Below are 23198 nucleotides of genomic sequence, written 5' to 3'. Positions count from 1 at the left end.
GAGAAAATTAGTCGAATTCAGAAAAGGATTTTCGCAATTTTCGTTGCTTTATTCGAATCGGCAGGCCAAGGACATCCGGATATTCACTAAAACGGCAAATTTACCCTCTTAAGTAATTTGTATCTCATTTATGTTACGAATCCGATCAGATCAGATTTGAATGCATCTGTAAGTCTATAATAAGTATAAGAAGTATCTGTAAGATACAGAAAAAATCTGTAGAATGCAGAACGTCTCTGTAATATTGAAGAGTATCAGTAAGATACAAGAGTATGTGAGATTCACAAGAGTCCGTAAGATGCACAAGTATTAGTAGGAATCAAAAGTATCTGCAGGAAACAAAAAGTATTTGTAAGATACAAATGTATCTGTTTCAATGGGTTACGTCAATCCATACAGCTCATGTTTGTGGCAGTTAGTAATCGAAATCGAAACTAAATTTAAACTTAAAGTTCTTATTTTTATTTGGTAGCTGTTTTATTTAAAGGTTTATACACATTACATATATAGTATATATACAACATGAACTTGTAAAATTAGGTACTAGAGTTGTGATTTTTTGTTTAACATATGTATATTATGTTTATAATTATAGCTATTAAGTACTATTACTTTTCGTCACGCACAAAATTTCCAAACCTTTGGAATAAATTAAACGACTAAAATGTACACATTATGAAACAAAAAAAAAATAATTAAGAAGAAAAGATAGAGGCAAATACAAGTCTGTGGAATGCGAAATGAATTAATAAAAATCGACTAAGCAGAGATGGAGTTAGTTAAAGATAGAGATAGAGACAGAGATAGATATATATGTATATATATATATGGGTATGTATGTATGAACAATCGATGCTATAAATATGTGGACAATTGGGAATGTGCTAAACGAAGGGAATAGATAAGTTTCCAATAGAATATTAGGTATATATATATATTTATATATATATATATATATATATATATATATATATATATGCATGAGTGGGGTATGTTTGAATGGGAAAGGTTGTCTATATGGTATATGTTTTTATATAGTATGTACTCGTTTATAGTATAGTATAACGCATAAATAGAGTGATGGGACGCCGGCTTAGGCGATACGTTTTTTTCGACTAGGTGACAAGATTTTCAGCATTGTGACCACCGGCGCCTCGAAGGACATCGAGACGACAAAGGACAGGAAATAGGAGGCGACCGATAGACCAAAGAACATGACGACCTGTAAATACAGAAGAACATCAGAATTATAATCCAAAAAGAGAGACAGAGAGAGAGAGAGTTTTGAAGTTACCATCAAATCGCCGCCAAGGTGCAGTGGCGCATCCGAGTTGAGGGCCATCGAGCGTATGACGATGGGATGCACCAGATAGGCACAGTAGGTGACACGGGAGAAGGGATAGAGAAAGGGGGCGGAGAGCAACGAATTGATATAGCCGCCATAGCCCGTCGAGCAGGCGATGGTGATCCATGCCAGGGATAGCGCCCACGCCGAATGACTCAGCGAACTGTAAGCGGCGGCCATAAACTGAGAGAGATCCGTCCGATACAGCCCAAAGACCAGGACGAACAGATTCAGCATGGCCAGAGTCCAGGCAGTGGCCACAGTCAGCTTAGGCAAACGGATTTTACAATTGGTGCGGAACAGTATCCAGCCGACGGCCATGCCAATTAGATATGGGCCCAGTCTGGTCCAGGGCTTATCGTAGATCTTGTCGAAAAGGGCGAGGGGGTCATCGGTGTTGGGTCGATGGTTGTTCGTAAAGGCAATCACTGCCGTCGTTATCCACGACAGCACCAGAAACACCAGAGTCGTTATCGCAGACAGTTTGAAGTGGCGCACGCCCACAATCAGAATAATTGCGCCGATCATATAGAATTGTGTATCATTAGCCAGATACCAGCTCCACAACATGCACTGCAGAGAGAGAGAGAGAGAGAGAGAGAGAGAGAGAGAGAGAGAGAGAGAAGGTTTGATTAATTGAGAAATGTGTCCAGCATCTGTGATAATTTCTTATTAGCTCAGCTAGATTTTCTGATCTGATCAGAATTGTAAGTTGACTTATATGTATATATATATTATGGATAAGTGAGCATCTTACCATCTCATCAACTGGAAACAGGGTGTTGATGTAGAGTATGTTGCGCCACCAGTAATCCGGGCAGGTGATGTGATCCATTGTGGGCGGATCGAATATAGAGTAGGCAGCCAGATAGCGCATTGTCACCTGAACGACGCCAAGGACGAACAGATAGGGGGCGGTGAGGCGCATAAACCGATAGGCGACCAGTCCAAAAAAGTGAGCGGTACCAGCTGTAAACTCATTGGCGCCCTTGCTCAGCTTGTTCAGATTTCCCTTCGCATTCGTGCGGAAGTACAGATACGAGATGAGGAAGCCGGAGATGAAGAAGAACGTGTCGACACTGAATGGCCCATTGGTGATCGCCTGAAAGAAGAAGTTCTGCTCGACCTCCTTGCGCATCTCCATGTTGTCGGAGTACTTGAACACCACAATGCACGTATGCCCCAAGATGACCCAAGCCATGCTGAAGGCGCGCAGTCCATGAATGCAGGGTATCGTGTCGGCGCCCACATTTCGATCACAGATCGCATTGAAGTTCGTGATGGCCGAGAAGGATAATAGCAGTTCCGAGTAGATGCTCAGTTTCTCCGGCTCATGCAGATGACCCTCCAAGTGCTCATCGGAGTTGCTGTTGTTCTTGTTGTTATTTTTGGTGATGCTGCCGCTGCTGCTGCCGCTGGCACTAACGCTCTGCAGTTGCGTCATCCGCTCATGGTCATGATGATGCGCCAGCTCCAGCTCGTGATCATGATCATGATCGTGATGATGATGATGATGATGATGATCCTCCAGCTCCAGCTCGTGATGATGATGCAGAGCCAGACCATTGCCGCTATCATTGTCAGCATTGGGTGGCAGATTGAGCACCAGCTGATCGAGCTGTTTCAGCGAATCCGATTGACCCGACTGCTTTAGGGCCTCATCGTGGGCGGTCATCGTGTCACTGTAGTCGGAGGAGGCACACCCAATGCCCGAGCTCGTCTCACTGTTGTTCATCATCTCCTTGTCCTGCAGACGCAGTGCCTCCTGCAGCTGGCGTGTCAAATAGATCTCGTAGAGGGTGCCGCAGCAAATCAAACCCAGCACAATGCAAGAGACAACACTAAAGACGACACAGAATACACATAGAGAAAGAGAGAGCAAGAGAGGGAGAGAGAGAGAGAGAGAGAGAGAAAAGAGAGGGTAGAGGAGATCGGTAGAGCTTTGTTAATTAGCTACACAAATAAGAAAATAAATAAAAAAAAAAGGGAGGGTCTGGTTGGCACCCGAATGGATAGTTTCGCTTTTTATGTATATACATATTTGGGGGCCGCTAATGCTTAAAGCCAAGTTAAAAACTCACACTGTGTTTGTGCTCAGCATTAGCGCCATTTATTTTTGAAAGTGAGTTTTGTTTGGCTATCGAAATAGTGATTGAAGCGATTGCATTACTTACAGCAACAAGCAGAAGGTCTTGTCTGACCAAATGTTAAACTCCTTGTCCGTCGGCACCCGTATGTCCAGAACCCTCAGCTCCCGACTGGGTAAATCCCTACGAGCATAGCCACTCATCTGATGCACGTCGGCAATGCTGCAACTCGATGGCAGACACATGCCCATATAAAGGGTGCGCAGCTACGAGAGAGAAAGACACGTTAACAATTGATATTATAACAAATATATAAATCTATAGTTCCAATCTTAACAGCCGAGTTGCGACAAGCAAAGTAAACGGAAGAAGATGGTTTAGGATAGAGTTATTGATAAGTTAAGGAGTTGATAAGCAAATACAATTATTTGAGATCAAAAGGGCCGAAGAAGCATTGTTTCTATTAATTACTACAAAAAGGGATCGGATTTGAAGTATTAACATAAGCCCAACAAGATTGATAAGTGATTTGAACACAATTTGCAATAAAGAAGCTTTTCGATTGACATCAATTAGTTGTGTGCTTAGTTACTACTCTGTTAACTTTATTGAATTGATTAATTATCGCTTCGACTGGCGAATAGTTGGATAAGTTCGCTTACCATCTGCGTTGGCATCGTCTCATTCAGCTGCATCTTGAGCACGTAGAACCCGGGCACAAATGGAGGCGGCGCATTGTAGACGCTGCTGTAGGCCTCGGCATAGGCCTCGGCAAAGGGCAGACCGTTGTTGCGATTATCCTTGGTGTCCTTGCTATCACTTTTGTTGCTGCTGGCGGTGCTGGAGTCGCCGGAGAGGGTGCTGCTGCCATCGTAAATAGCATCGCAAAGGGCCAACGAACCCATCCAGTAGTTGTTGCCATAGAAGAAACCGGATGTATAATGGCCGGAAGCATCGTCCACTGAAACGGACAAAAAAGTCAAAGAAAAAAAAATAAGAAAAACAAAATAAAAAATTGTTTAAAGAGAAGGGCATGTTTAATTCATGTAAGCCCGGCTGTGCCAATCCCTACATCGCCTTCTTTCACTTTTGGCTCTCCTTCTTCAATACCCTGTAACCATTCAAATACGTTTATAAATGGTTTTCAACCTGCAGTTTTTCGAAATTTTCTATTATATCGCATCAATGCCTTGTGATATTAATACGAAAATTTTTTAGAAGTTAAATTACAGCGTTGTGTGTAAGTTTTTTCTGCGGCATACAGGGTATCTGCTAGTCGGGCTCACTCCTACTTGTTTACTTATTTTTCTTGGTTTCTTTTTGTTTGGTGTGTGTGAAAAGTTGCTTTTGCTGCTGCGGCGACTGCAGTTTATTATATAATGTTGCTTGCCTCAGTTTCGCCTCCACATCCCCTCCCCCGCACTGCACTCTCCCTGCTTGCAACATGTTGCGCGCACAGCCTGTGGATTTCCAGATTTGTATTTTTTTTTATCATGCGATCTTCCCCTGCATTATTTGCACAGTGATTTTGCTGTTTATTGTTGTTGTTTGATGTTGTTATTGTTTTTCTTTTTTATCTTGTAACCAGTTGGCTGGTTGGCCAGCAACTGTTGTTGCAGTTGTTGTTGCTGTTGTTGTAGTAACCAGTTTGCTGAATTCGTAACTGAAAACATAACAAAATCTGAAGCTGCAACTGTGAGGCAACAACTTGTTGTTGTTGTTTTTGCACACTTTTTGGCATTTCAGTTGACAACTTTTTGGAGTGTTTATTTATTGTACTTCTCCTCTCGTCAAAACCATACGCAACATCTATTTTGAATGTGGGGCGAAGCTGCAAAGGGGCTGCAAAGGGGCTGCAAACGGGCGGTGCTGGCAAATGCTGTGATCGGCCAGTGGGCTGATTGAGTGCGCCAATGGCCATGACCATGAAGTAGTCAGTAGCCTTTTGCCCAGTCTGCAGCAAATGCAGTTTGGGCTTGCTGACGAGCACGAGGAGCGGGGAAAGATTGGGATATAATTTGGCAATAAGCTACACTAAATGCTAAATACAAGGAGAATTACTTAACTTGAGGCAGTGTTAATTGATGAAGCCATATATCACATATCGTTTAAATTAGCCTCCATTTAATAAAATCAATTCTCGGCCAGCTGTTAAAAAATGTGCCAAAAAATCGTTGACCTATTTTTGCTTGCATCAAAAACCTTTTTTCCCTATAACAGCCCCACCCAATCTCCCTCTCCTTGTCTATACCTTTTTAATTTTTGTAATGTGTATATTTTTATTTTTATTACTATTTTTTATTTATTTTTTTTTGCTTTTCAGTTTAATTTGCGATTGAGGTCATTTGATTTCGGCTGGTCGGTGTTGTTGCTTTGGCTTTTATGTAATTGTTAGGCCAGTCTTTTATATAGTTTTTTGGTGGTAACAGCTGAAGACCTCAGCTCGAATCTGTGGTGGGACCTCTAACTAGTCAGATTTCGGTTTTTATTTGTCCATTTGCTTGTTTGTTTGTTGATGTTGATGTAGTTGTATTTTTATTTTTTAAATTTATTTTGTTGTATGTCTCATATTCAATTGAACGTGTCATTCAAGCGTTTAACAAAAATGATCAACCGATGAAACAGCAGCAGTGACCAAAAAACAGACTCCAATGCGACAGACACGGACGGGCTCTTCATCAAGGTGATTGCGTACATGACTTAATACCAAAGCGAACTGCCGGAAAATGTCAGCCAGACCCAACCAGGTGGTCTATGGTCTATGGACCACACACTCTTAGGTCTCTTCTTGACTACCGTTTAACCCCAGCTGCAATACACTAAGTAAAACATAAGAAAAACACTTCGGTTTTTTGCCTCATGTACTCGCATGTACTCGCTGCTTTACCCATATCAATTCTTGTCTAGTGACAAGGTCTTTCTTCGCTGCACACTCAAGATCCCAAACAAAACAAAAACCAAAAAAACAAAAACAAAAAAAAAAATGCACAAAAAAAACTTGTCCAATTGGAATGGTAGTTACGGTAGTTAATCAGTGTCCAAGCAGTTAACAGCTGCGAGGTTAATTGAATGTTACTTTGATATATCTATTAATAAAACCTGACTTAAATCATTTTTGAGATAATACCGAAAACTCACAAAATCATGATCATACCACATTTCTTGTATATTAACTGTAAACATAAAGCACATTGATTTAATCACGAACCCCATTTAAATCGCTTAAAAATATATTACTAAGTGCTTAGGTCAATGTTGAATTTGGCTTACAGCGGAAATAGCTGAGTGAAAACGTGATAGTCTAGCAAAAACGAAGTTTCTCAAGTTCAATTTCCCCCAAATTACCACTCACGTAATATACTTAAGTTACTCTATTAATTCATAATATATTAAATCTTGTAAAAGTTATCATTCACTTTGTTGCAAGTAATAAACAAATATTAATTTGAATTTATTCCTGCAAAGAAAAACTATTGAAAGTCAACTCTAAATGGAATATTTAAATTCAATTTTAGCCATGCAGTCACAATAAAATAGACAAGTACAAGCGTTTATAAGTTTCGAAAATGTATAATTTATATTTGGCATTCATGCTTCAGCATATCAACTGGAAGTGATGTTTGTTAACAATTTAAAGAATATGATTTTGTTGATAAACAATTAGAAATAAACAAATCCAAGAGTTGTTCACAACTTTGCTGACAATAATTTCTGTTTTTAGTGAACAGCTAAGCGGACAGCGCCTGGCGACCATCTAATACCCTATCTGACCTGACCACACAGCAAGTGTGGCATATTTGGTGGCATATATAACATGCTCACACCTTGAGAGAGTAAAAGAAGACTCGTGTTGAATATGTGGCTAAATAATTGTCGCCCAACTGAGAATCAGTATTGTCTATAGGAAGCTAAACATGCATTAGGCGTCAGGTTTCATAGCTGTCAGCTACTTGTTATGCTCAATTATTGGGTATTTCTCTTTCTCTTCTTCTGCTGGCTGCTTTTTTTTTATTTTATTTTATTTTTTCTCAGTGCTATTTGGCTGTCAATGAAATCGCCAATTGAAAACAATCAGCAACTTGTCATAATTAGGAGGAAGAAGGGGCGGGGGAGGAGTTGGGGGTAAGAGGGCGCATAGGAGAAGGCGTTTGGGCAAGACTTGGAGGTTAAGGCAGAGTCTGTGGAGGTTGGAGAGAAAAAAAATCCAAGAAAAAAATTGTTATCGCATTGGGGTTTATCTGAATCGGGTCGACGGCGCCTGCGCAACAAAGGTGTTAACACTAAAACCGATTACAGCACAAACCGACAGCAATAACTACAACAACAACAACAACAGCAACAAAGGATGGGGGGAAGAGTATGTACCACGCCCCGAGGGCGCAATAAAATGACAGCGACAAAAAAAAAAAATGAGCTGTTGAAATTTTTGGTGTGTTTGATTGATGAAACGTTGTACAAAAAAATAATAATAAATAATGTGCTTAACACACGAACAGCAACAACAACAGCAACAACAGCAACAACAACAATAGCAACCACAACCGAAATAACAGCAACAAATAAGTAGTTGTATAGTCGTCTGACACTTATTATTATTACTATTATTATAAAACTGCCGCCCATTGCGAAAGGTTTGCAAAAAAAAAGTTACAAAAATGAAACAAAAACAAAAAAAAAGAGAAAAAAATGCAAAACAATAAAAAAATAAAAACGTTTTGTGTTCATTTCTTGTTATATTTTTTTATTTGCTACGCGTCTCAAATTTAAAGCATGTAATTAATGCAACAACAAACGTGCGTCAGAACCATTTGCAGTCCCATAAACAAATATGATTATTGTTATTTTGTTTATGTTTTATTTTTTATGTTTTGAAATCGCATTTGCAATCGTTTTCCCGAGCAATTAATACATTTTTTTTGCATGCCCAAAAACTGCTCAGCTGACGTATTTCAGTTTTTGAATTTGATTAATGGTTTTTACGTGGGATTTGTCTTTTAGACGGGATACGATCCAGCCAATCCAAAAATTATAATGCTTATGCCAAAGAAGCCAAAGAACTTTTCCGATTTTTGCCACTTGCGGTGTCAAATTTATTAAAGTCAATACAAATACTAAGCAAATCTCTAATCGATTGTCAACCAAATGATGGGACAATATCAATACGATGCCTATGTTCCAGCAAAACTGTCAAACTGTCCGACTTAGTCAATAAATAAGTGTGAAAAGATCTTTGTACACAATATTGTAATTCGTAAGGCTCAAGACCTAAGTAAATAGTCAAGAAATTCTGTTGGTTCTTAACAATTCCGAACAGAATTGTGTAAATTTGAGAAAAAAATTTCGATGGAATTTCGAAAAATGTTGTCAGAAGAGTACTTGGTAATCATATTTAATTATTTGAAGATTTCTCCAGATATATAATCAATATAATTAAGTTTCTCAAAAACTACTCAACGAATCTGTAAAAGTTTTTGTACTGATATATCTTTTAGCCTAGCAGCCAATAAGTATCCAAGTATCTAAGTATTTTGTAAATGTTTAATGTAGCCTACGGCCAACGCCCTGGAAAACTCAACTTGAGCTCAATATCATTGGTAAATATATTCAGAATTATCTTATAGACGCAGTATCATGTAGATAATCATGATTGTGGATTTTCAGTGTTAAATGCGTTCCAAGCGATCTTTTGGCTAAGATCGCGATGTATATAACTAAACAGATATATTAGTTCCATTCGATTGGTTAGCTACGAATGTTGATTATCTTTAGAAACAGGCTGTATATATAGATAAATGGTCTGCTGAATGTTCGTATTTTTTAAATTTCATATTCTTGTTATTGTCCAGATCTCTCTGATTGTCTGTATAAACAAATTCAATAGCAAAATATCGCTGTGCCAGCAGGTAAACGGTTTCAAGACTTCTGTCCAAGCACTTGAGCAACTGAGATCATATAAACAATCTGTGCCTTAGATCACTGATACTCAGATATAGTCAGATAGATATAATAAACATATCTACTATAAACAGTTTCGCAATCTTGCCAACCGATTCTCGACAATATCTCTACGCATTACTGAACTTGTGGAATTTGTTATGGAATTTCAGTCATCAATTCGATTACCTAACTGCTTTTCAAGGTGTACTGTTTTCATTTTCCTTTTCATTTTCCTTTTCATTTTAACATTTTAATTTTAATTTCTTCTTTTTTTTTACTACTTCAAATAATGACCAACAACTTAGGGTTTATTGTGAGGCATTAAAAACGTGAACTTTGACTGCAATTTTGGGCATAACGACAATTTAAGAACTTTGAGTCAGTAAACTTACAGATGGGTAATCAGAGGCGTGTGTTGCACATTTAGTTGGAGGTCTGAAGCGAGGTTGGAACAGTTCGTTTAGCTGTCGAGTTTTGTGGCTTCTATTCGCCTTTAGTTAATCTTTGATATTATAGCTAAGCTCTACTAATACTTGTTTACTTTACTATAGACTTTGTTATATTCTTTGCTGATACTGATAACGAATCAAACTGAGTACGATAATCGAATGGGTGGTTTCTAATCGTTACTCAAAGTGATCTGTAACTGGTCAGAAATAAAGGCTAATCAACTTTATGGATCTAAACCTAAGAAGTGAGCTGCTTAAATATCTCGAGACACAATTGATCGTTGTTGTTGCTGTGTTGTTTTTGCCTAATTGAGTCACATCAAAGTTAAGGCACGCACTTTGATAATTGTCAAGCTTGAAGACGCGTCTACAAAGACTATCTAAGCGCCTTCGTGCCTGGCTAACTGTCTGTCTGGCTGGCTGTCTGGCTAGCTGTCTGGTTGGCTGGCTGGTTGGCTGGCTGTCTGGCTGGCTGGCTGTCTGCCTGGCTGGCTGGTTGGCTGGCTGGCTGGCTGCCTGTCTGATGCTCCAATCTGTCAATCTTCCCGTCGGGCAATCATCAGATATTTAACTTCCTGCTTAACAGCAAACAATTGCCGCGATGCCTGAGCAACGATTGTTATTCAGGTCTTGAATTGGAGACATCGTTGAGTTGTTGAGATGTTGCTGTCATTGTTGTTGTTATTGCTGTTGCTGCTGTTGCTTCGATTTGTAATGCAGAGTTTCAATGTCAATGTTGTTGTTAGGGCTGATGTTGTTGGAGTTGCTGTTGCTGTTGCTGGAGTTCAAGTGCAATAGTTGTTGCTGTGGGCGACATTGCCAAACTGTTGACAATTGAGTCTGAAACTGTCATCATCTCTAAAGCACCAACAACAACAACAACAACAACAACAACAAATTTATTATGAGTATGAGATTTTGCCGCTGGCGAAAGCTTCGCGAACATTGACAGCAAATTTGTGCTCCACTTTAGGCGAAAGGGAGAGCGAGAGAGAGTGACAGAGTGACAGAGAGAGTGCGCGAGAGGCAGGGAGGAAGGGAGTGTCTCTGTCTCTGTGTGCGTGTGTGTGTGTGTTACGTGTATCTTTTTTTCATTTTCTGTTTGGTTTAGTTTCTTTTTAATTTGAGTTCCATTTCATATATAGGTACACACACACACACATACAAATACACACACACGTTTTCGGCTCGCAGCATTTTTTTTTCTTTTTTTTTTTTTGGAGATTCAGCACAAGGTCAGCTGCATCTTCAGCTTCAGTTTTGAGCTACAGCTACAGCGCCATTGCCATTGTCGACCCGTTTATATTTTTTTCGGTTGATGACTAACTGGTATTTCACTTGATCAGACCCCACCTCCACTTCCACGTCCACCTCCACCTCCACCGCCAACTTCACTTCCCCCTCTCTCCCGACCCGTCCGCCACATTTCCGCTGCTGCTGCGCTCTGTCTTCAGACTGTCTTCGGACACGTGGCAATGGACAGTATTTTGTTTTGTTGGTGTGCTTTGCGTAATGTGCGTGCCAGATTGAATCAATATGGCATCTATATACATACACACACACACACACAGACACATATATATATATATATAGTAGTTAAGCGCATTTTCAGGGCTGCATTTCTTGGTGCCATTAACAGCACTTCGAATCGCGTTCGCTGCCTCAGTCATTTGCACTGGCATTATAATTAGCCAAAGCAATAATCTTGCGATGAACTTGTGAACGAACGCAAATGCCAAAAGTCATCATGAAAATGCACAAAACACTGATAGTAATAATGGAAAATTAATTTTTACTTTATAAAATAGCTATATTATCTTACAAGTTCTTCAAGAATGCCTCAGCTAGTTTTTGAGTATTTTCTTAAGCGATTCATTGTTGAAGATAAAAAGGTAAGTGAAGCATTCTTGATCACTGAACTATGTCGAACCCTTTGGACTTGTAGACTATGATTAGAAACTTCAAAGTCATAAATGTAAGAACTCATAAACTTCTGAGATAGTAAATTTATTGTCAGGCTAAACACCCTTTGAAAGCATAATCTACGACACAGAACCATAAATTTTTTATTAGATTTTGGCACGTAATAACCCATTACGAAAACCTTTCTCTCTGTCTCTGTCTCTTTCTGAAATTAAATTTCGTATTTTTTGTGCACATAATCAGTTATATAATCAGTCACGCCCACTTTAAATGGACGTCTTAAGTGCGCAATTAAGCCGAATAGAAATAGAAAGAAAAAATGCGATTATGGTCAATAACCCCAAAAATAGAGCGGCATGCAAAATTGCAATTAGCAAATTTCATAAGTGTTTGTTTTCCAAATGCAAAACACGTCGCGCAAATGCTTTGCCCAACGGAAGTGCTTTTTACTCTGCGATACTTTTACCTCGACCGCTCAGTGTCAAAGTATCCAAAAACGGGGCAAACATTCGTCTGGGAATGCACTTGAAGACAACTAACTAAAACTCTAGCCGATAGTATACACTATATATAAACGGTATATATATATATATATATATACTATATTATGTAGTCTAGAGTCTAAAATCTATAGTCGTCTATTGACCTTCAATTGAATGCAACGAGTGCGACATAGAAATCGCTTGATTAAAAATCGAAGACCAAGTTGCGTATTAAACTTGAAAACCGATTCGATTAACGATTGCAATTACGATAACAATAGCGATAAACGCTGGCCATTCCGTATGCCCTAAGCAGACACTCACACATATATATATATATATATATATATACAACAAATGGATTATGTGAGCATCTACGATACTGCATAATGAAGCTGACGATGATTAAGATGATGATCATCATGATGATGATGGGAACGTCTCTTTGGCCATCATAAGTTTACACAACGCACTCGTAACTCTTAATTCGTAACTCTTAGCTCGTAGCTCGTAGCTCGTAACTTTTAACTCACAATTCGCAATTCGTAATTCCATTTCAGGCGAGACATCGTCGATCTGACGATCTGACGAACTGACGAACTGACGATCTGACGATCTGACGATCTGTCGATCTGACGGTATCTCAAAATTGGTGCCGTCATTTACGCAGTTTTGTATTCGCCAGCCAAACTCACATTAGTCAACCAGCTCTTTTGGCCAGGCCCAAAGTGCAACTCAAGTGCAAATATTGTGTCTGTTTGCCAAAAAAAAAACAAAAAACAAAAAACAAAAATAATAAAAATGATAAAACCAAATTCATAGAGTGAACTTATGTAAACTGATTCATGCAGAAACTGGTTCGCATCCTTAGCCGCAAAATCTGTGTTAGTCACAAAAATACTTTAATAATATTATGCAAACATCTCCGCTTTGCTTGAATTTTATTATTTAAGTTTATAAGTAAGATGAATAGTTGTTGTAGGCCTACAAAATGCATTCGCTGAAAATGATGCTGTGCAAATTGCAAAATAAAAGCTTTGTTTTTAACAAAATAATTGATTGCATTTAATCTATTGATTCTATCCTGCTTGCACATATTTAGCACTAAGTAAGCCTTGGCTAAAGCGTGTTAACTGGGCAGAAGCTAACTGGTTTCTTAAGACGCCAATTGCCACAGAGTTTTAGGCCATAATTCATGATCAAATGCCAAGTTGAATTGCGTTAATTGCGCGCTTGCAAACAGTGTTGCCTGAGCTCCGCTAAGCCGTGGCAAGTTCGTTGCAAGTTTGTTGCCTAAGTCTTTAGTGTGTGTGTGTGGGGCAGGCTGAAAAAAAACAAAACAAAACAAACAACAGCAACTGATAAACTGAAAACATAAATGAAAATAAAACGCATGGCGGAAAAACTCGGTCAAAGTTGAAAGTGTTCCAAACACACACAAACACTCACAGATGCCACACATTGACCGTTATTGCTGCTAATAAAAATAACAACAACAACAACAGCAGCAGCAAGGCAAACGCACATTTGCCTGCTTTGGGCCATAATTTCATTTTTGCCAACAACAATAATAAAAACAACGAAAAAAAAAAACTGCAAGACATTGCAACAATCAAACAAAATTAAAGTTAAATTACATAAGCTTCGGCGTCGGCGCTTATCTGCAGTGGTTGTTGTTGTTGTTGTTGTTGTTATTGTTATTGTTATTGCTGTTGATTTTAATGTTAATGTTGCTGTTGTCTTTACATTCCAGCGAGAGCAACAACAATAACAACATGCGCTGACTTGCCGTGTTTATTTGTTGTGCAATTTGTGTGTGCCGCTGTGTGTGTGTGTGTGTGTGCTTGTGTGTGTGTGTGTGTGTTTGTGCCTGTCTGTCTGCTTCTTCATTTTCATATTGCTTTATTGTTGATATTTACAACGGACAGCAACAACAATGGGAAAGCAGTAGAAATTATGTTGCGTGACGTTTCATTTTGCACAAAGACTGTAATTGGTAACTGCAGGTTTCCCCCTCCCTCCTTAAGCCACTCCCCCCTCCTCCTCAGCCTACCCACAAAGCCGCTTCGAACAGCCCCTTTTCAGCTAAAAGTCGGCTAAGTATATTGGCCTAAAAATGCGGCTATTGTGTCTAAGCTAATGACCAACAACAAAAACAATACAAGCAACATCGAAAACAGGCCAGGCACGAGTCGCGCATATTGCAAGAAGTCGCTTTGCCAATTTTGGTAGCTGGCCAATAAGACGGACAAGTTGGCCAACGACAATTTTGGCTTTTCATTATGATTTGTGTGTGTCTGTGTGTGTGTGTGTGTGTGTGTTTATTGTTTGGTTTGCTTAACATTGCCTTTTTTTTGTGAAATGCAAGACGAGGTCAACTATTGGGATTTGCTAATGGCCAATTGCAATTGTGGCCAAAAAAAGCCGGTGTTTTTGTAACGCGCGTCATGTTTCCTGGAAAGTTAAAAAGGCCCGATAAGCTGTGAAAGCCACGAGTAGGAAGTTTGCACAACACACACACTCACACACACACACATTAATGATCATTCGCATTGGGCCTAATGCTGTTAATGATTGTTAAAGCAAACATTTACACTTCCTCTTTAAGCCTCAAAACTCTTTTGTTTGACAAAAGTTAGAATCGAAAAAAGTGCCAAAGACTTGCAGAGAGCAGCGATCAAGAACTAAAGCAAAAGTGCTTAGAATAAGAAAGTCAACAACAATTTCTTAGGAATTAAAATAAGCCCAAAAATGTTGTTTCTTAAATAACTTTTCGTTTGCCCAAATTCCCAGTAAAAGAAAATTATTAATATTTGCTGGATTTAGGTAATTTCTGCGCTCATTCAACTGTACAAAAAGATGGAAAAATTCCGATTTTATATTTCGATATGTGCAATTTTAGAAAAATCGACCTTGTAGAATGAAAATGATGGGCTTGATTACTAAACAAATCATGTCTGCTCTATTTGACGCTATATGGAATGGTTTTTTTTTTCTGGTGTTGTGCTCTTAGAGGTATTTCATTGCCAGGATTTCCACATATGCCGTGGCCCAGAACCAGCCAAGCCGAGCCAAGCCAGCCATGGCTAAAACGTTTGGCCTTCAACTAAGTCGCCAAGCTGCAAAAGCGCTAACCAAACAAAGACAGCTATTAACAAAGATATGGGGAGAGGTGGCGAGCGGCAGCGGAAGCAACAGTTGGTGGCAATTGTCGGCCGGCAGCAGCAGCAGCAACAGCAACAGCAATCGATTGCAGCAATCAGACAAAGCAACCAAGCGTAGTTGCAACTAAGAAAAACAATAAGAACAACAACAAAATAAACAGCAACAACAACAACAAGTCAGAACGCACGTAGAGCCTAAAAGTAAAGCTGGCCCGACTTGACATATACCCGAACCCGATGAACAAGTTATCAAATGCATATCTCAACAGCAAACTCGCAGTTAGAATTTGCTTGAAAGCAGTTAATCAAATTCGTTTTTATCTAATTCAAGAATTGTTTAATATCTGGCAAAAATTCATAAAAATCTACATTCAAATTCAATTTAATTCTAATAATCCTCTTATTTGAAAACGTCTTGTCAGATACTATAATAATCAGGAATTGTGGTATGACTTCATTCAGAACGTTTCCAAATAAAAAAAAATACAAATTAATATTCATTTTATATTAAATATGTTGTAAGAAATTGGAAATTATTGTATTATATTATATTTTATAGCTATAGTATAAGCGAAATATCAAATATAAAATTAAATATGTAATCAAATCTTTATATTAAAGATATTACCATTTTATGACAAACCAAAAAGTCCCATTTGGCTGTGGGGTTCGGGTATGTAAAGTCAATTGCCAAAAAGAAAACTCAACCGCATTGCTTGGCCATTGATCTTGGCCATTAAAGTGGCTGGTCAGATCTTAAAGAACGATGTGGTCAGCGGCAAAAGCGCTTATATCACAATTATAAGCCAGTTATAAATGAATGAATAGACGCCAATACGAATACTTGTGGAATAAAAGCTAGAATAATATTTAAACTGGGCGCAAGCTTTGAACGCCATCTATTTTGTTGTTGTTGGTCATTTTTAGTTACACTTAGTGAAACTTTGGAAAGAAACTAAGCGAATGAAAGACTTCAATTTTTGCCGTTGCCTTCTTTCGCTTTTCTTTTTCTTTCGCTTTGTCTTTGACGGTATTTTGTGTTAATTGATTGCATAACCGTCGCAAAGAGTGTGGACAACAGACACTCACTCATTCATTCACTTATTCAGTCAGGCAGTCAGTCGGTCAGTCAGTTGGTCAGTCAGTCTACCAGTTGGTCAGCTGGTCAGCTGGTCAGCTGCTCACTCACTTGGTCAGTGGTCGGTGTGAGGCGGCCAAGGGGGCGTGCCATCTGCAACGTGGAGCAACACAACAACACAGCAAAAGCCAAATCGAATCAAACCAAAAACTAGTCGTACAACATATATTCATAATATTTTTGATTGCAGCTGCTGCAACGTTGAATCGCCACTGAAGTGCAAGCAGTGCAAGCGGCGCAACTAGCAAGCAAGCAGTGCAAAACTTGCAGCTTGCAGTTCCTCTCAAAGGCAGAAGACAAAAAGTATTTTTGGTTTTTTTCTACCACCGAATCTGCATTTTAAAACTTGCCTTTAGACGCAAGTAGATGTTGAAGTTGCTTGTTAATGTGGCTAAGTTGGCAGCGCTTTAATGCCATTCATTTGACAGGGTGATTAATGCTGTTTTTGATTTAAAGAAAGAAAAAAAGGGTCAGTATTGCGAGATATGTTGTGATATGTTCAAATACTCAGCAATTAGATGCAGTACCTAGTCAAATTTTGAAAGATAGACAGTTAGCATGAGTAGACGAAATTAAATTGGGCAGCATGTTGTTGTTGTTGTTGTTGTTGTTGTTAAGCCGTTGTTGGCCAACAAATTTGGTCAGGAGTGAACGGTGCCTTAACTGAGTATTGTATTGCATTATGTGCAATATCCAATTATAGTTAGGGGCCATTGTTCAAAACTGACACGGGGTGCTGACATAATGACCAAACAATTTGCCAAAAACCTGAACACACTGCACGCAAAACTCAAAATTCAAAACTGAAAACTCAAACTCAAACTGAGCTGGGCAACAAATCAAAATCAAAAAAGAAGAAATAAAACTGCACACAATTGAGTCGAGCTGTTGTTGTTGTTGTTGTTGTTATTATTGTTGTTGTTGTTGCAGCAAATTGCCGCCGCAGTCCGGCAAGAACTAATTGCGACCTTGGCGTCTGCAGCGGCGCATGCATATCTCAACAACTATATAGATAAATCCGAAATCTCAACTCAAAATGTTGAGAATGCGGAGCAGCCAAAACGCGCTCCACGCCAGAAATAACACGTTCACCAGTGCAACAACAGCGGCTCAATTCATAATCAAACCAAACCAAAACCAGCGAGAAATCTAAATATGCAATACACATGCATGTATCTATGTGTGTGTGTGTGTCTATCTGTGTGTGTGTGTGTGTGTGCGTGTGTGCTATTTGAATAGCTATCAATGCAAAGCGTATATTAATCTAAATGCAAAGTGATTTGCCAGTTGCTGCCTGATCACTCAATAAGCGACAACGAAAAATATATTTCTTTTATATGGATAACTAATAGAAACGATGCAATATTTTCTGTATATCAAATCGAATTGTACTCGGAATATATCTGCATTAACAAAATGATTTTACTTGGTCCAATTCCATTTCGTATCCAGATTCGCATTTGCAGTTAGATTTATCGATTGGTTTTCCACTTACTTTTTACTGCCCACATTTTGGCGTCCGTCAGGCCGTGCAGATAACGGCGCATGTCCTTTGTGCAGTTGACGCTCAGCATGCGTGTAGTTTCGAGGCGTGGCCACTGCGACGCCAGCAGCGACAGATCGAACACATTTAGAGCATCGCGCAGACGCAGCGTTCGCGTCAGATCGAAGCTGACGTCGCTGTTGCTGCTGCTGTTGTTGCTGTTGTTGTTGCTGTTGTTGTTAATGTTGTTGTTGGTGTTGGTGTTGGTGTTGTCTGTGTGTAGTCTCAAATTGATGACATTGTGCTGATCGGGGTTAATGATGACCGGCAAGGACTTGTTGTCCTGGCTACTGATGGCCGCCTCTGTGAGAGTCGCTGCCAGCGTCAGCGTCAGTGCCACCGTCAGCAGCACGCGTAAGCGCATCATTTAAAGAATAATGCACGACAAATCCAAATAGAAAAAAAAAAAACAAAAAAAAAAGAAGCAAATATCCCACAAATTGATGGGGCACGTTTGACGCGCGTCGCTTGCCCTGTGTGCTTCACTTTCACTCAACAGGAAATCACAAGAAAAAATGTTGAAAAAACCAAAAGAAAAAAAATGATTTACACTCCAAAAATATCCCAAAATATATATCGGTTTCGATTTCGTGTGTTTCTTATTTTTGATTATTGTGACTAAATATTTCTGTAAGATTTCTTTGAGCACACTTTGTTTAAATCATTATCACAGCAAAGCAAAGCGTTGACAAAAACCAAAAAAAAAGATGTATAGATTTTTTAATTATAACACATTATACAAAGAAAACAAAAAACCAAAAAAAAAACTCTTCTTTTCGTCTTCACTTTTGGGGCGCCAGTTGTGTAATAAGCGCAGCTCAAGCGACGCTTGGCTCTTTTAACCGTTAGAATTTCTCAGTTTTGTGGTTTGTTTTTTGTTGTGTTTTTTTTTTACTTTTTTGCTGTCGTATTTTTCGTATTTTTTTTTTTTTACATTTATTTTTTGGCACTTTTACTTTCGTTGCGTTGCACACGCGTCGAAGGGGCAGGAAGGGGTTAATTAAGGTTTAAGGTTTCGGGAGCTGCGACAAGCGACGACCGCTTGGCATGAACGCACGTTAACGAATTGCGGCTGCGCGTCTTGGACAGCTGTAAAAATATGCCAACAATTTCAAAAACGCAGCCTAAAAAGTCGCAGCTGCGCAACACCAGCAGCAGCAGCAGCACGAGAGCAACCAACAACAACAACCGAAAATCTCGGCAGCATAGGCCCGACTGCGACGGCGACGGCGACGTTGACTGAGGCTTCGGCTGCGGCTCAAGCTCAAGCTCAGCGGCGAGCTTGAAAGCGCAAGTGAGCGACGGCAGTGCAAAATTTTACCGTTAACCATTGATACAAGCGCATTGAAAGTGCTGCCAAAAGAAATGAGAGACCGACAGACAGAGAGAGAGAGAGAGAGAGAGAGAGAGCGAGGTATTGAGAGCCATAAGAGTGAGAGCGAGAGTGTGTGAGTGAGCAAAAGAGAGCGCAACAAAAGCAAATAGAGAGCAACAACTCTTGCTGCTGCTGGACAGTAAAAAAAAAAAGAAAGAAAAAAAAAGCCCTGCGTCATCGCCGATGTTGTAATAAGCATTTTGTTAACAAACGAATGTCGTTGTTGCTATTGTTGTTGTTGGTATTTATGTGTTATGCTGCTGCCATGCAAGTATTGCAAAAGTTGGCCGCAAAAAAATAAGCAAAACGACAAATTCGGAAAGCAAGAAAGAAAGAGAAAGAGAAGAGCACCAAAATAATCCAAAGGGAGAATGAATAAGTGAGCCACTCTGTGTGAATAACTCGAAATCAATCAATTAAAGGAACTAGGCTATTGTGAGTGAATAGCTGAATTGAGTTTTGTGAATAATGACATCAATGGCCAATGAGCATAAATCAAAACAAATAAATACCTTTGGTTGGATTGGTGTCTGAATCTCAATCTGAATCTGAGTTGAATCTGAATAGGAACGAATACAACAGTATTCATTATTCGTATTGAAAATGAATTAAAAAATATGAGCAAATTATTTACTCAGTAATTCTTAATTTCAATAAGGAATGCTTAAAGCAATTTAAGCTTATATTCCCAAGTTGTCATCGCACATCACATCAATATTAATTGCGCATATGAATAGCAAAAAATAAATGAATATACATACTAGCAAGGGAATAAAGCAACAAAAAAAAAAAAACAAAACGAATTAAATATTATTTTCACAAAAAATTATCTAAAATACGAAAATAATAATTAAACAAATTAATGATTAATGCAACTGAATGAATAACCAATCAAACTAATCCAACTATTGGTATGATGAAGGCAAGGCTAGAAAAACTTCAAATCAATGAGTTAAATCAATGAACTAATGTTACTTAAAGTATAGCAAACAAATCATATCAATTTTTTAATTCATCACGCATTCACACTGAATGCCATGACAAATGAATAAATTGTTAATAACCGTGCTCAAGCAAACTTTAAGATCATTAATTTTATCTCTAAGAGGGCTTTTAGATTTGTTGTTTTCCAATTAATTTGGATGCTACCGATTGAAATATGTGCACTCGATTGATTCATAGCTTACTCAGACACAGGATTAAGAAGTGTTGCAACTGTTATCTTTATGCTGACCCGTTTACACACACACACACGCACACACGCACACTCGCACACCTGCCTCCGCATCAGATATATATATATAGATTCAATATCCAGTCTCAGGTTCCCAATTCGAGCCAAGTTGTAAACAGCAACAATAAATACAACAAAACGAACTACAGCTTTAACAAGTTGTCTTTCTCGTCGTTGTATCTCTCTCTCTCTCTCTTTCTTTCTCTCTCTCTCTCTCTCTCTCCCTCGCCCTCTCTCTCTCACACTCTATTTTTGTCTCCCCTCTCTAAATCTGTTAACTGAAGCCCATTGTGTAATACTCGAAAACAAATCCCCCAAATGTCGTGCAATGCTTTTTCAATTTTCCAAAAACAGGCAAACATGAAAAGTTGAGAAAATACGTTTTAGGCCACAATTGAGCTTTGGCTATAGCTTTAGCCTAACCGTTCACCGCTTTGGTACTTCAGATTCAAAAAAAAAAAAAATTAAATAAAAAATATATAAAACCAGTTCTTAAAAATCTGAAATAAAATAGCTGCCAAAAACTGCAGGCATGACTGGAATTCTCTCCATGCTTGTGTCTTTGAGCATGAGTGCTGTGAGTGTTTGCATGTGAGTGCAAGTGTGAGTGTGTGAGTGTGAGTGTGTGAGTGTGTGAGTATGTGTGTGTGTGTGTGTAAAGGGCAAGTCAAAAAGTGCATTTTGGAAGATGTGACCAGAAGCATCAGCAAATCGAAACAGAATTCAGTGCTGACTGGCGGCGGGTAATTGTAAACGGGTTTTTCTCAATCGATGCTAATGGAAAAGAGACGATGCAAAGTATCTCAGAGGGGACAGGCAGAGGCAGAGGGAGGCTATTATTGCTGCTACCGAAGATTGACACAATTTCAGAAATCAAGATAAATAAGCATCACATGCCATGATAGGCATACACATCATGTGCGCATACCCTGTAAGTGAAACACTTCCACATTCCCTAGGAGATAAGAAAGCGGCTTAAATGCTGATGGTTGACGAAAGAATATAGCTATAGTCAAGATCTTGTTACTGAATATTGACATGGGTATCTTAATAATATCTAAGTGCTTGAGTAATTATCTAACCACATATATACATACTCGTATGTATCTAGGTGATTCGAGCATTCACTTAAGAGCATAAGGTGTAAAAAGTGAGATGGGGGCAGGGTGTCTGATGTGACACCAAAAGCAACGGTAACGAATGCAAATGTGCCCAGAGAAGAGATAGGAAGTGGAGAGTGGGTGGCAGGGAGAGGTGAAAGGTGGGGGAGGGGTGTGTGACAGTGACGGGTATAATGAATGAAGATGCAAACGAAATCTACACAAAAAAAAAAAACAGAAAAACATATGTATGTTTTAAGGTTACATACTATGTATGTATGTATGTATGTGTGTATGTATGCGAGTGTAAGCAAGTATTCATATTCGTATTCGTATTTGTATTCGTATTGTAATGCTGTCAGCAGAAACCTGTCGTTGCTCGGTCTCATATTTTAATGAGAAAAGTGAAAGTGTCAAAAAACAAAAAATAATATAAAAAAAGGCCGCAACGACAACAACAACTCAAATTCAGCTTAACAGTGAATAAATAATAAAGTGCTACTAAAGCCCAAATACAAAGACAAATACAAATTCGAATACGAATACAAATTCGAATACGAATACGAATACGAATTGGAATATGTAAAAACTACCATCGCAGATATCCACACTCTCAGGCCTAGGGCCATTGGATTTCAGCGTAATCGGAATTGGGAATCGTTGACAATGCTTGAACTTAATGTTCAAAACCCAAATCAAATGTGTGAAAATCGACAATTTTGACTGCGACACTTTTGCAACACTGCTTTTGGCTGTAATTCAGTTCACTCTTCAAATATTTATTTATTCTTGTGATATTATTGAATACAGAATGGGTTATACATAGTCCTTAACTAAAATCTATGATCTCCATTTTTCTATGGTATTCAAAGAAAACGTTTTCACATCGTAAAACCGATTTACCTAATCAATTAACGGTTGTTCTTTTTTACTGCTATCGACTTCCCAACTTAATCACATATATTTACGATCATAATAAAAACGGAAGTTATTGCCTTAATTGCCTTGAAATTTCCCTTTTATAGTGCACCGCCCGATATAAAGTGAAATTTTAACATTTCATTTGCGAATTATGGTAAACACATCAAATATATATATATCTATATATCTATATATATATCAGCGTCATTTTCCCTTTTGCAGTTTATCGTATGTCCCTTTAATCGTTGAATTTAATGTGCATACTTAAAACTCTGATTCAGAATTTTTTGAAAAGATATTACACAACGATTTGCTCGCTTTTTTGAGGTCAATGGGTTTTATTATACTGATCTAAGTTACAGGGGGAAATACGATTGATTAAGTAAGTTATACATAATTGAAACGAGTTTGACCGACTAAATGTTGGACTGTCTCGCTCTTTCTCTCTCTCTCTCTCTCTCTCTCTCTCTCTCTCTCTCTCTCTCACTGTTTCTTTCTGG

The 23198-nt window shown here is 38.7% G+C and overlaps 1 protein-coding gene across 1 annotated transcript; it reads right to left on the bottom strand.

Moving 5' to 3' along the window:
- Nucleotides 1-981: 981 nt before the first annotated feature.
- LOC6565980 lies at nt 982-18611 on the bottom strand. The gene is made up of 6 exons (XM_001992566.3): nt 18021-18611; nt 4095-4393; nt 3520-3698; nt 2103-3186; nt 1295-1918; nt 982-1222 (listed from the first exon to the last, which is right to left on the bottom strand). The coding sequence occupies exons 1-6, from the start codon at nt 18433-18435 to the stop codon at nt 1094-1096; spliced, it is 2730 nt and encodes a 909-aa protein (XP_001992602.1). The 5' UTR covers nt 18436-18611; the 3' UTR covers nt 982-1093.
- Between the last annotated feature and the right edge of the window lie 4587 nt (nt 18612-23198).

Source organism: Drosophila grimshawi, unplaced genomic scaffold, assembly GCF_018153295.1.
Source record: "Drosophila grimshawi isolate 15287-2541.00 unplaced genomic scaffold, ASM1815329v1 contig_848, whole genome shotgun sequence".
NCBI lineage: Eukaryota > Metazoa > Arthropoda > Insecta > Diptera > Drosophilidae > Drosophila > Drosophila grimshawi.
This window is presented reverse-complemented; position numbering and strand designations above follow the sequence as displayed.